Here is a 13347-nt window from a genome sequence, read left to right on the forward strand (position 1 = left end):
GAAACGTTGGGTTTAATTGTGTTTGTAAGTCGAGGACTACCTGTAGACTGAGCCGAGCAAGAACAGACCACTCTGTCATTCCTTCCTGTCTCCCTCCCACTGTCACAGGCCACCCACCCCTTCTTATAAGGCAGACGCACCCAGACCTGGGTCACATATTGTGTACAGATTCAGAAAAGCAGAAGAGATACAGTGGCTCACATTCACATAGCAGCCTGTCGCCAACCATTTTGATTTGAATGGTAGTTAATACAGGTAGTTCCTCGACTTACAATCGCTCATTTAGTGACCGTTCAAAGTGAAACGGTGCTGAAAAAAGTAACTTGCGGCCATTTTTTCACCCTTAACAACTGTTGCAGCATCCCCGTGGTCATGTGATCAAAATTCAGACGCTTGGCAACAGGCTTTTATGTCGGCTCCGAGGTCCTGGGGTCCTATGATCCCGTTTTGCGACCTTCTGAGCATGGGGATGCCAGATTCATTTAACAACCATATTATTAACTGACAAATTATTAACAAGGGGTTTTGTTCATTTTAATGTTTTAATTTTAATGTTTGCTATTTTATCACTCCAATTGCTTTATATCAGTGGTGGCGAACCTATGGCACGCGTGCCAGAGGTGGCACTCAGACCCCTTTTTATGGGCACGTGCGTCGTTGCCCCAGCAGAGTTCACCAGAGTAGCGAGCACGTGGCGTTTGGAAGCGACAGGGCAGGAAGTGAGCAAGTGGCGTTGGCCCCCTGGGGATGCCCCGGAGATGGCGAGGGACTGGCCCTGGCCACGCTCACCCAGTCTGCCGTGACCACTGCAGCCACGCCCACCCAGTGGGCCACCCCCCCTAAGGGCACCACAATGCTGATGCAGCCCTGGCACTTTTGCGTTGCGGTTTGGGGACTCGGTTTCTAAAAGGTTCGCCATCACGGCTTTATATAGTGTTTCATGACACTGTAAGCCACAGAGTCGCTGGACAGTAAGAAGGGTGGCATATAAATTTAAAAAAATAATTAATTAATATAAAAACTTCTACTGTACAGTGAGCCCACTGAAGAACAGGCAGGCCTATTTATTTTGGGCTCTATTGCGGTGTAAGTCGAGGTCTACTTGTAAACTGATCAAGCATTAACAGCCCAGAAAAACAACCCAAACAGGATTGGAGAGAGAGACAAATGAAGCTGCCATTTTTGTATATGCCTCGAATTTGAACAGTCACTAAATGAACTGTTGTAAGTTGAGGACAACCTGTAGAGGAAAGGAAAAAATAATATGTCTCTGGGTCAGCAGAAAAGCATTTCTACCTGTCTTCAACCAACCTCAAAGTAATATTTAAACATCATCTATTGTTGAAGTCTGAGAATCAGTTCAAGTTACATTTAAAATGGACTTTCCCCCCTAATATCATTCTCCGACTTTCCCTTCTCCTGATGAATTTTTGTTCTAAATTTTGAATTCAAGCTCATCACAATTCTACTCTATCATTTTAAAGTTTGTACACTGTCCTAAGTACTCAACATAATATAAATATGCCATATAAATACTGTTGATAATTTAATACTTTAATTTAAAAACTCCCAAGACGAGATTTTGTCTTTTGCCTTTCCGATACATTATGTACCACATTACAAATTTTTAAATTTGGGGAAGGAAATTTGCTTTTGACGAATACAGAACCTAATGCCAGCGGTATGAGCAAAGAGGAATTCAATCAAAAATTAAGTTCACTCTCTGAAGTATGTGAATACATCCAAAGAAAATCAGAAGCTTTCAACCTCTTAATAACAATGACCAAAGTCTGGAGAGAGCTCAACTCTTTAATATCCTCATAAAAGGCCATGTTAGAAAAATATTAGAAATTTCTCCCAGGCAATAAATCAAAACAATAAAACATTTTAATTGTTGGATTCCTAGTAAGTAGTAGAATATGAAAGACGGAAAATGTAAATAAGAAACAATGGGGCAAATAAGGACAAATATTTCAAAGAAGAAAGAGGGGGGAAATGTAAAGAATAGAAGAGTACTGTTACAAACTGCCGTTAACAAAAAAGGATATATTACGTGTGTATGTGTGTAATGTTTATGGTGTTTTGTTTTGTTTTGTTGGTCTAAATAAAAAAAAAACATTTTAATTATTGCATTTAACCCGGTTACTATTGTTTAGCTAGCAGCAGTTTACCAAAAGGTTTCCCTTTCCAGAACTTACTATCCGTGACCCATACAAACAGAATTGCCAGGAATTTTATCTAAATCTTAATTCAAGCAAATTATGCATCACTAATCCTCAATTTACAACCATTCATTCAACCAAGTTACAACAGCACTGAAAAAAGCGGTGACCATTTTTCACACTAACAACTGTTGCAGCATCCCCATATGTTCAAAATTCAGACTCTTGGTAAGTGGCTCATATTTATGATAGTCGCAGTGTCCTGGGGTCATGTGATCACCTTTTGCAACCTTCCGACAAGCAAAGTCAATGGGGAAGCCAGATTCACTTCAACAACTGTATTAGTAACTTAACAACTGCAGCAATTCACTTACCATCTATCGCAAGAAAGTAAAATGGGGCAAAACTCACTAACAACTGCCTTGCTTAGCAACAGAAATTTTGGGCTCAATTTTGGTTGTAAATTGAGGACTACTGAAATTTGGGGTTCAACTGTGGTCCTAAATTGAGGATTGTCTATATACTTCTTTTTCAACATTATAATGGTTCAACCACCACGATCTCAGGATTAAGGATTTCATAATTTCTAAGTGAAAAAAAATGACTCAAGAACAAAGCAAAGCTGTCAATTCTTTCTCTCTCTCTCTCTCTCTCTCACTCACTCACTCAGACAATGAAGAGCAGACTGGCTATCTAAAGGTATTGGTTCATTAAGTAAAGGAGACTGGAACCTTGTGTTATCTTGGAGTTTATGATTACAAGAGGGGGAGGATCAGAGGATCAGAAGGGCAGACAATACTGTTGGATGGAGAATAAGAAAACGGGATTGTGTTAATAGAAGATATGGTATTAGTAAATGAGAAGATATTAGAACAAGAATAGAATATGTTAAGGAAATATAAGAATGTAATTGTGGGAATGATATGCTTTTTTTCTCTTTCTTTTTAGATATTATAATTATTATGTAATGAATAGAGGAAAAGTACGGATACCCGAAGTTTAAATAATAAGTTTAAATGGCTAATTGAAATATGGCAATTGGAATTTTGTTAAGCTTAAATACAGGATTGGGATTTTTACAATTAATGGATTTTCATAAGTTTTATTGATGGATTTGTATTAGAAATGTATTAATCTGAATATGTTACATGATTGGTGGGAACTAGAGAGGGAATTTTTAATGAGTTAATTTGAATTATACATAAATGTGTTGGTTTTTGGATAACTGACTACCCCATCACCACGCTGTTTCCTAAGCACTTTGTTGTAAAAACTGAAAAACTTAATAAAACTTGTATTAAAAAAAAAGAAGGGCAGACAATACTGGACTTCAAAAGAATAGATTTTGATCAACTCAAAATAATAATAATAAAAAAGATAGGTCGGATCCAATGGTTAGAAATCCTGAAGGCAAAAGCTATCTGGAAAATCTTTCTGAAACAAGACACTGAAGATGCAATTACAAACAGTTCCTATTAAAAAGAAAAATGGAAGACATCTAAATAAACCAAGCGCATATACCCAGGGCTACCAAAAAAATAACAGACAGACAGAGAAAATGGGAGAGGTATAACCAAAGAAGGAAATAAAGTAGTTAACAGAAACTATAAGCATTCTGAAAAGAACAAAATCTAAGCCTAGAGAGAAATTTCTACATTATCCAAAACAAAAAAGACAGAATGGTTCTGTCATTCTGTCCTGAGAAAAAAAGGGGGTGAACTGTTATAACACAAAAGCAGAAGGTATTACAGGTAATCCTTGACTTATGACCCCAACTGAGCCCAAAATTTCTGTTGCCTGGTGGCGCAATGGTTAGAATGCAGCATTGCAGGCTAACTCTAGAGCAGGGGTAGGCAACCCAAAACACTCAAAGAGCCACTTGGACCCGTTTCCCACCAAAAACAAAACACCGGGAGCCGCAAAACCCTTTTGATATCTAAAATGAAGATAACACTGCATATATCCTTTTTTACCTTTATTATAGGTGTGTATGTGTTTGTGTGTGTGTTTGTGTGTGTATATATGTGTGTGTGTGTATATGTATGTATACACACACACACATATATATACACATACACATACAGGTAAAAAAAGGATATATGCAGTGTTATCTTCATTTTAGATGTCAAAAGGGTCTCTCTCTCTCTCTCTCTCTCTCTCTCTGTCTCTCTCTCTCTCCCTCCCTCTCTATCTGCCCTTGGTCTGCCTGCCACTCCTCTTCCCCCACTCTCTTTCTTTCTTTCTTTCTTTCTCTCTCTCTCTCTCTCTCTCTCTCTCTCTCTCTCTCTCTCTCTCTCTCTCTCTCTCTCTCTTTCTCTCTCTCTCTCCTATCTGCTGCTCACCTGGCAAGCTTCAAGCTGTTGTCCAACAAGCTCAGGGTAAGCAACCTCGGCTCTTTTATGATCATGGACTTTTAACTCCCAGAATTCTTGAGTCAGCCTAGCTGGGCTAGCTAGCTCTCTCCTGCCCTTCCTGCTTCCTGCTTCCTGCAGAGACGCAGCAAAGGGAGGAGCTCCATCCAGTAAGCTTTTCAGCTCCTCAGAGAACACTGTGAGTGCAATCTTTTACACACATACACACACAGAGAGAGAGAGGGGGGGGAGGGAGAGAGAGAGAAGGAAGCAGGGAAGCGCAATTGCCTCTCTCTGTCTCTCTCTGCAAAGGCAGAGGAGGCTGGGAGCCACCGGGGAAGGCTCAAAGAGCCGCATGCGGCTCCGGAGCCGCAGGTTGCCGACCTGTGCTCTAGAGCCTGGAGTTTGATCCTGATGGGGATCAAGGCTGACTCAGCTTTCCATCCTTCCAAGGTCAGTAAAATGAGGAGCCAGATTGTGGGGGGGGGGGAATATGCTGACATTGTAAAGCACTGTGAAGTGGTATATAAGTCTAAGTGCTATTGCTATTTATGACTGTGGCATTAGCTGAACCACCACCATTAAAAAAAACTCGTAAAATCAGGCCCATTCATGTTGTGATCCGCTTAATGATCATCACAACTGACACCCAAAATTGCAAGCTCTATTACAGGGGTCTTCAAACTTGGCCCTTTTATGACTTGTGGACTTCAACTCCCAGAATTCCTCAGCCAGGGAAATCCACAAGTCATAAAAGGGCCAAGTTTGAAGACTCCTGTTCTATTATGATCGTAAGTCAAGAACTGCCTGTACCCACTGTACTATTTCTAAAGTTAATGCAGGGCAGGACAGTGTGTACGTGTACACACACACACACACACACACACCACTGTGCAAATCAATTAGACACCCGAAAGTCTGAAAAATCACGGCTATGGACTCTGAGCTCAAACTTTCAGGTGGGCCTTACTCTGTAGCAGAAGGTACGTTGTCTGATGCTGCAGATCCCACAGGTTCGTCCCGAAATTTTTCACTCGGAAGCGGCGGTGGCAAAAAGTCCACGTCTTTTTTCTTTGGAACCTTGTAATACTTCCACGTGGAGTCTCCCTCTTTTGCCTCCAAGTTCACGGCTGCCCCAACGTACATCGTGGGCTCGACGACATCTGGGAAAGCGGCTGGGAAAGTCTGGGATAAGCCTTCTATCCTATCTTCCATGGCTTTTGAAGGGACCAAAGGATCGGGAGTCGACATCTGATAGAAATGCTGGCTCTGGGGCGTGGAAGGCGTTTTGGTCGCCCCTTCATCGGCCCCGTCACAGGGGTGAGGACTGAGGGGGGGCGGTGGCGGGGAGCTGGCCATTTCCGTGGGGTGCATCTGAGGCGTCTTGGCGACCTCGTTAGTTCTGAGATTTGAAAACCTCACTTGGCTGTCTGGGGTGGGGATCACCAGCCGCTGATTGGCCGAGTCGGCCTCCAGGATGACCTCGTCGCTGATGGACACTCGATGGTGAAATGGGGTTAAAGGACGCTTCTGGGGTTTGTCTCCTTTCTCTTGCTTCTCCGTGGCCTTGTGCTTTGTGGCTGGCTGGGGCTGCTGACCGACAGGAGGCACCGGCCCCTGCTGAACTGCCAGTCTTGGTTTGAGACTTTTGTGCCTGGAGGGAGATAGAAAGATAATGGGATATAGGTCATCCTATTTCAGCCGTCCAATCCCACGAGTTAAAGAAACAGGTCACGAAAAAGAAAAAAAAATCAGTCGACTGATACACAAACGTAAACACCGGCTCTTTTGCTTCGTTGCTAATTAGAGCTATGAGCAGGGAGAGAAAATGGGTTTAATATTTTACCCCTATTTGCAGCTCTTCACAGTATTAACCCTACAATAGTTAATACTGTGAAGCCACACACCCCCCAAATTGGAAGTCATGTTTCAGCCTTGTGAGTTGATCGGAGGCCATTTCGTGAAGGACATTAATAAGGAGACCCTCACAACACACCAACTACCGTATATGCGGGCGTACAAGGCGACCCGGCGTATAAGACGACCCCCGTCTTTGGCGCCGAGTCGCACTCCTAGAACGTCGTCTTATACGCCGGAAACTACCAGTATTTCCGGCGGATAAGACAACTCGGCATATAAGACGACCGTCTTTGGCGCCGATTTTAACGCTTGCGGAAGTCACCTTATACGCCGGCATATACGGTAATCACCTCCTTTACAGGGAAGCTGAAGATGGGGAGAAGCAACTTAGTCATAATTGGAACTAAGGCACATTTTTTATTTGTGACAGCTCATAAATGTAAGGGTATTATAGATACTAGCTATCTGTAAGGCGGGATAGAACCTGCTCTTTGCAAATGTACTTCAAATCACAATTTTAAGCACTAAAAGGCAGGTAGGACCAGACAGAAGGGCCAAAGAGAAGGGCCCTTCGGAGAGAGATTGTCCCATTTGGGAGAAGGAGTCAAGCGGGGAATTAGTCTGGAATCGATAGGTAGTCACAAAAGGGCAAGACCCAATATCCTTTGACTGCCTTTGGACATTATCTAGTTTTTCCCAGGGGCAAACTGTCAGTCTGGGAAGATTGCTGTGAAATTGGCATAGAGAAATAAACTACAGGCAGTCCTCGACTTACAACCATTCATTTAGTGACCATTCAAAATGACAAAGGCACTGAGCAAAAGTGATTTATGGTTATTTTTCACGACCGTTGCAGCATTCCCCATGGAATCACTTGATCAAAATCCGGACGCTTAGCAACTGGCATGTATTTATGACGGTTGCAATGTCCCGGGGGTTACGTGCTCACCTTTTGTGACCTTCTGACAAGCAAAGTCAATGGGGAAGCCAGATTCATGTTACACTTTACAGCAGGGCCATCAAACCTGCGACGTCACGTGACGTGTCACGACATATCGCGACTTTTCCCAGTTTACATCGTGACGCATCCGGCCCGTGGACCGGCAGTTTGACACCCCTGCTTTACAGTGTCACTGACTGAACAACTGCAATAATTCACTGAACAATTGTGGCAAGAAAAGTTGCAAAATAGGAAAAAACCTGATTGTGGTTGTAAGTCGAGGACTGCCTGTAATTAATTTATACTCTACATGCATGGATCTAATTGTTCCCATCTGACAGCCCTGCAGTAAAGAAGCCGCCCCCCCCCCCAAAAAAACCTTAAGGAGTACCTAGAGCTAGGTTTGCACAATACTGCCACACGGACTAGACTAAAATGGAAAGTAAGTTGTTGATGAACCAGGCCATCACATTAATCCATTTATTTGGGAGAAGAAGAGGCATAGCATGTAATGTGAACATAGCAACTATGTTTTGTTAACCCAGGTTTTGGGTTTCACAGGTTGCATGAACCAGGTCAAGAGTGGTAGACAACAGGTGCACCAGCCAATAGGTCTGACGTCAATACATGACAGAGGAGGACATGACAGGGCCAACTGGGGCTGACTCTGCTCACCACAGCATTCTCTCTCTCTCTCTCTTTCTTTCTTCTTCTCTGCATATATAACATAGTCAGAGGGCAGCCAGCTGGAAATGTACATAATTACAGGCGCTTATTTTATTCCTTTCAGAATAAATATGTCTTTTCTTAACAAAAGCGATGCAAGGTCGCCCTTAGGGGTCTTGTCAGAGCATGAAATCCAGTGTCTAAAATTACCCAGCTGCAGTCCTGCGTCATAAAAAGATTTACAACCAAGACAAAACAGGAAGGAAAGGTGGAGCTTTTTTTCTTGTCTTCCTTCCTTCCTTCCTTCCTTCCTTCCTTCCTTCCTTCCTTCCTTCCTTCCTTCCGTCCTTCCTTCCTTCCTTTCCTTCCTTATGGGTTGACAGGACAATTTATGACTACAGGTAGTCCTCGACCTTTCATTTAGTGACTTGTTCAAAGTCACAATGGCACTGAAAAGAGTGACTTATGACTAGTTTCACACTTACGACCGTTGTATGATCCCCACGGTCATGGGATCAAAACTCAGGCTTGGCAACTGGCCCATATTTAAGAGAGTTGCCAGTGTCCTGGGATCATTGTGATCTCTTTTATGACCTTCTGACCAACAAAGTCAATGGGGAAGCCAGATTCACTTAACAACCGTCTTACTAACCTAACAATTTGCAGTGGTTCGCACATAATAATTGTGACAAGGCAGGCAAAATTCGCTCAGCAACAGAAATCTTGGGCTCAATTGTGATCGTAATTCATGGACTACCTGTACAGGTTTATGACAGTAATTGGGATCGGTCAGTCGCCGAGTGCTTGATCCCAATATCATAATGTGCAACGTCACTTGACCACCCTGATTTATGAGAGCAAGTTCCAGCAGTTCTAAGTGTGATTGTTAGGTGCAGTGTCACATGATCACCCTTTGCAACCTCCGGCTACCTTGGCTTCCCCACTGACTTGGCTTATCGGCGGCTGGCAGCGAAAGTCGCAAAGGGTGACCCTGTGATCATGGGGTGCTGTAACCACCATATAAATGCCTGTTGGTTGCCCAGCACCAGGATTATGATCACATGGCCGTGGGGACGATTGCAACTTCAAGGACCCATCACAACTCTCCATGTTTGGCCCTTCAAACCATCACCGAACGAAAGAACGTTAACTGAAGACTACCTGTAACCGTCAGATGGGAAAGAATCTAGATCAGGGGGTTCCCAACCAGGGGTGCGAGACGATATTCCAGGGGTGGGCGAAAACTTGGGTTTTCAAAATTATAGGGTATGTGCGTAATTCGTTGCCGTTATTTCGAACTTTTGTAAGGGGTGCGAGAATATATGAGAAGCGTTCTAGGGGTACGGGGTCTAGAAAAGGTTGGGAACCGCTGATCTAGAGGGAGGCATCCGAAAAATAATAACTAACTAGAGATGATAAATTAAGGATAAATACACAATTTCACCTCAATCAAGTTCAACTTCTTGTCATTTCACAGACTAGCCCATGTAGCTTTTTTGGCAACTATAGAGAAGTAGTTTGCCCTGGCCTTGTTTTAGAGATGCTTTCAACCTCCCCATCTAGTCAATAGCCTTTGTTGTTAGTTGCGAAGTCGTGTCTGACCCATTGCAACCCCATGGACAATGTTCCTCCAGGCTTTCCTGTCCTCTACCATCTTCTGGAGTCCATTTAAGCTCACACCTACTGCTTCAGTCACTCCATCCAGCCACCTCATTCTCTGTCGTCCCCTTCTTCTCTTGCCCTCCATCTTTCCCAGCATCAGGCTCTTCTCCAGTGAGTCCTTCCTTCTCATTAGATGGCCAAAGTACTTGAGTTTCAACTTCAGGATCTGGCCTTCTAAAGAGCAATCAGGGTTGATCTCCTCTAGGACTGACCAGTTTGATCGCCTTGCAGTCCAGGGGACTCGCAGGAGTCTTCTCCAGCACCAGAGTTCAAAGGCCTCCATTCTTTGGTGCTCAGCCTTTCTTACGGTCCAACTTTCACAGCCATACATTGCAACTGGGAAAATCATGGCCTTGACTATGCCTACTTTTGTTGTCTCTGCTTTTTAGTATGCTGTCTAGATTTGCCATAGCCAATAGCCTTAGTGTTTTCTAATGATTTCCCTATCTGATCTGAGCCTGATCAATCTCTGGAGATCAGCAAAATTTGGCTAATTACAGGTAGTCCTCGGCTTACAGCCATTCATTCGGTGACCATTCAAAGTTACAACTGTGCTGGACTTATGACCAGTTTTCACAGTTATGACCTTGCAGCATTCCCCATGGTCATGTGATCGTGATCGGATGCTTGGCAAATGGCATGTATTTATGACGGTTGCACTGTCCCAGGGTCAAGAGATCACCGTTTTGTAACCTTCCCAGCCGGCTTCCGACAGGTAAAGTCAACGGGGGAAGACAGCTTCGCTTAATGATCAAATGATTCATTTAACAACTGCAGTAATTCGCTTAACAATCGTGAACAGAAAGTGCATAAAATGTTGGGGTTACTGTGGTCGTTAAGTCGACAGCTACCTGTATGTATATACCGTCTCATATCTTACCTTGAGAAAGTGACACATTTAACTTGTACCAGGACTGTGGCAGCCCATAAGCTTCTTACCTGTTTTGTTATTTCATACAATGGGCCCTAAAAGGGCCTTGTCTGTTTTCAAGCCTCCCCCCCCCCAGGTTCTCCTACCTGGAACATGTGCAATTGGCCCTCTGTGCAGCTTCGACAAAGTCCCAAAATCCCATTTTCTCAATCGTCTCCTCTTCACATAAGCCATTTGATGTAGCAGAATACTTCCTTCTACATTGTATTCAGGGGGAAATTATTCTTTAAGTATAGGAAAATGTAAAAAAAATAAAAAAGGCACTAAACTGCAAATTAATGCTTCCCACCCGGTCTGCTACAGCTCTACTGGAACTGAAATTTCCAGCTTATTACTTAGGAATTTCAGGACTTAACAACCCCCATTCATTTAGAAGCCATCGTGTGTGGTGGTGTTACGATAACACGAAAACCAAAACGTTTGTGGATGGAACGCTGCCTGACCAGCCCATGACAAAAAATTATCATATAAGTATGTATCATTTAGCACTGTGTTTTATCATGAACAATTAACAAGCATATATAAGTAAACACAAAAAAAAAATCTTGAAAGATTTCAATTCCTCTGAATATTCACAATTTAATGAAATTAAATAATTGCAAACAAGCACTTTGTAGCTAGCCTGTGATGCCTATGACAGTGAATGGAGGATATTTGTAGCTTAGGGTTAAACTGTGGGGTCCTTGGTGCTCTCTGAGCTTGGCTGCTTTCTTGCAGATGTTTCATTACCCAACTAGGTAACATCATCAGCGCTAGAAGAGGGAGTGGGGTTTGCTCTCTGCTTGCCCTGTCACTGTTGGTGGGAGTGTTCTTGGATGGTTCTTTAATTAGGCCAGGGGTAGGCAACCTTGGCTCTTTTCTGACTCGTGGACTTCAACTCCCAGAATTCCTGAGCCAACATGGCTGGCTCAGGAATTCTGGGAGTTGAAGTCCACGAGTCATAAAAGAGCCAAGGTTGCCTACTCCTGGATTAGGCAGTTGTTTACTGTTTGACTGTTTGTCTGAGTTGGTAGTTCCTTGATTAGGATATTGTTTACTGCTTGATCAGGGTGTTAATCCTGATATTAATTTCTGATTATCTGTGTGTTAATTGCTGGCCAATCAAGCTCAGAGAGCAGCAAGGACCCCACAGAATATTGTCGTGTCTAAGGACATCATTCTGGGAGAAGAATGGTGTCCCATTTTAGGGAAACGAGGAGGGCTCAGGTTAGAGTTTTATTATTATTATGACATCTAAGATTTGGGTTTGCCTTCCTCTAGAAATTAGACTAGCTTTCATGCTAACAGGGTTCCAGAAGCTAAGGAAGACTGAACTTTTCTGGAGAGTTTTTGGGATGTCATTGTGGTTACAGTTGCTAGTTGATATTGTTGGTTTTCACCTGAGAAACTAATTTTGGGTTTATAGTCTATTGTGGGATAAATGTATTTGCTTACTGCAAATATTGTATAATTGTCTTTCTTCCCTATGGATGCTTCATTGTATGTAATTTTGTCATAATCCACTAGGAGCCTGAATGATTTGGCAGCACACAGATTTAATTCAATAATTATTATGGATGTTATTTATCAGCCTTTAATATCACAAGGTATTTACTGGGAAATTTCTATGTCAATGTTTTAAGTATCAAAGAACTTTAGCATCTCCATGACTTAAAATAATCCTGAGCCAGCCAATCAGTGATTTAAGTTTTAGATAATCCACGCAAGTTTCTTAACTTTTGGGAGCTGGTGGGTATATTTCAATTTAGATCCATACCTACAATATGGAAACATGCAGGCAGCATTTTCTTATCCCACATGAATCAACTGAGATGCATTTTGAAGTTCTTACCAAATGTAAAAAAATAATAATAAAATAAAACCACATACTTGGTCAGTGCTCTGTTCATATTGCATTCTTGCCAAACTCTGTCAACCACCTGATTGGCCAGCTTTCGAGGGATCCTTCCCCCATGATGATTAGTGCTGTCAGAACTGAATACGTCGGAAACCGAAGACAGCTTGACCCACTTCTGTGCTGAACGAGCATCAACTGAAAAAGGAAGCCAAAACACATGTCATCATAATATTATATTGTAGCTATCCCATAATCCGCTAAACCAGAAACCCAAAGGAAAATCTATGTGATTTATGCATTTAGAAAGGAAGTTTAACAACCCCAGCATTTTAGGACATTGCGTGAAGAAAAGCTTAAGCCAGTGATGGTGAACCTTTTAGAGACCAAGTGCCCAAAAACTGGCTCCGCCCCTGCTCTACCCCCTGCCCCGCCCCTGCATCCCCTGCCCCGTCTGCCCGCAGGGCCACTCACCGCCTCCAGGGCCCGCCGCAGATCACCCAGGCAGTCAAGGCACTCTGCCAGAAGCACTATGGCAGTCATGCCCTCTGCCTGCGCCCTGCGGCATCAACTGTGCACAATGGGGTGTGAGGGCAGAGTCTTGTCTTCGCTGCCTGGCTGCCATGTCCTCCTCGTGGGCCACGCTCAGGGGGACTCTCCTTCAGGGGGGCTGCTGGAGAGGAGGGGTCGCGGGAGGACGTGAGGCTGGGGCAACAGCACGTGTGCCCACAGAGAGGGCTCCGAGTGCCGCCTCTGGCACCCGTGCCATAGGTTCACCACTACTGGCTTAAGCAGAAGCCTTAACATTTTATGAAATACGCCCCCGCATCAAAAACTTGCACAAGTCCTTGGTTGACAACGGGTACAGAAAAGCACCCGTAAGAAAAATATAACTTGATGGAATTGGGTTTGCAGGTAGTCCTTGACTTGCGACTACAACC

At 43.4% G+C, this 13347-nt stretch overlaps 1 protein-coding gene across 2 annotated transcripts in view; it reads right to left on the bottom strand.

Annotated features, from left to right (window-relative positions):
• The window catches only part of MED13 (mediator complex subunit 13), a 168274-nt gene that overhangs the window by 63780 nt on the left and 91147 nt on the right, over window positions 1–13347 (bottom strand). For both annotated transcript variants that reach the window (XM_039349995.1, XM_039349993.1), the window contains exons 7-9: window positions 12442–12604; window positions 10659–10769; window positions 5484–6167 (exon numbers count right to left, since the gene is read on the bottom strand). In XM_039349995.1, the coding sequence (XP_039205929.1) occupies window positions 5484–6167; window positions 10659–10769; window positions 12442–12604 (958 nt within the window). The remainder of the gene's footprint in view (window positions 1–5483; window positions 6168–10658; window positions 10770–12441; window positions 12605–13347) is intronic.

Source organism: Crotalus tigris, unplaced genomic scaffold (assembly GCF_016545835.1).
Source record: "Crotalus tigris isolate CLP2741 ecotype Arizona unplaced genomic scaffold, ASM1654583v1 scf7180000018306.2785112, whole genome shotgun sequence".
Lineage (NCBI taxonomy): Eukaryota > Metazoa > Chordata > Lepidosauria > Squamata > Viperidae > Crotalus > Crotalus tigris.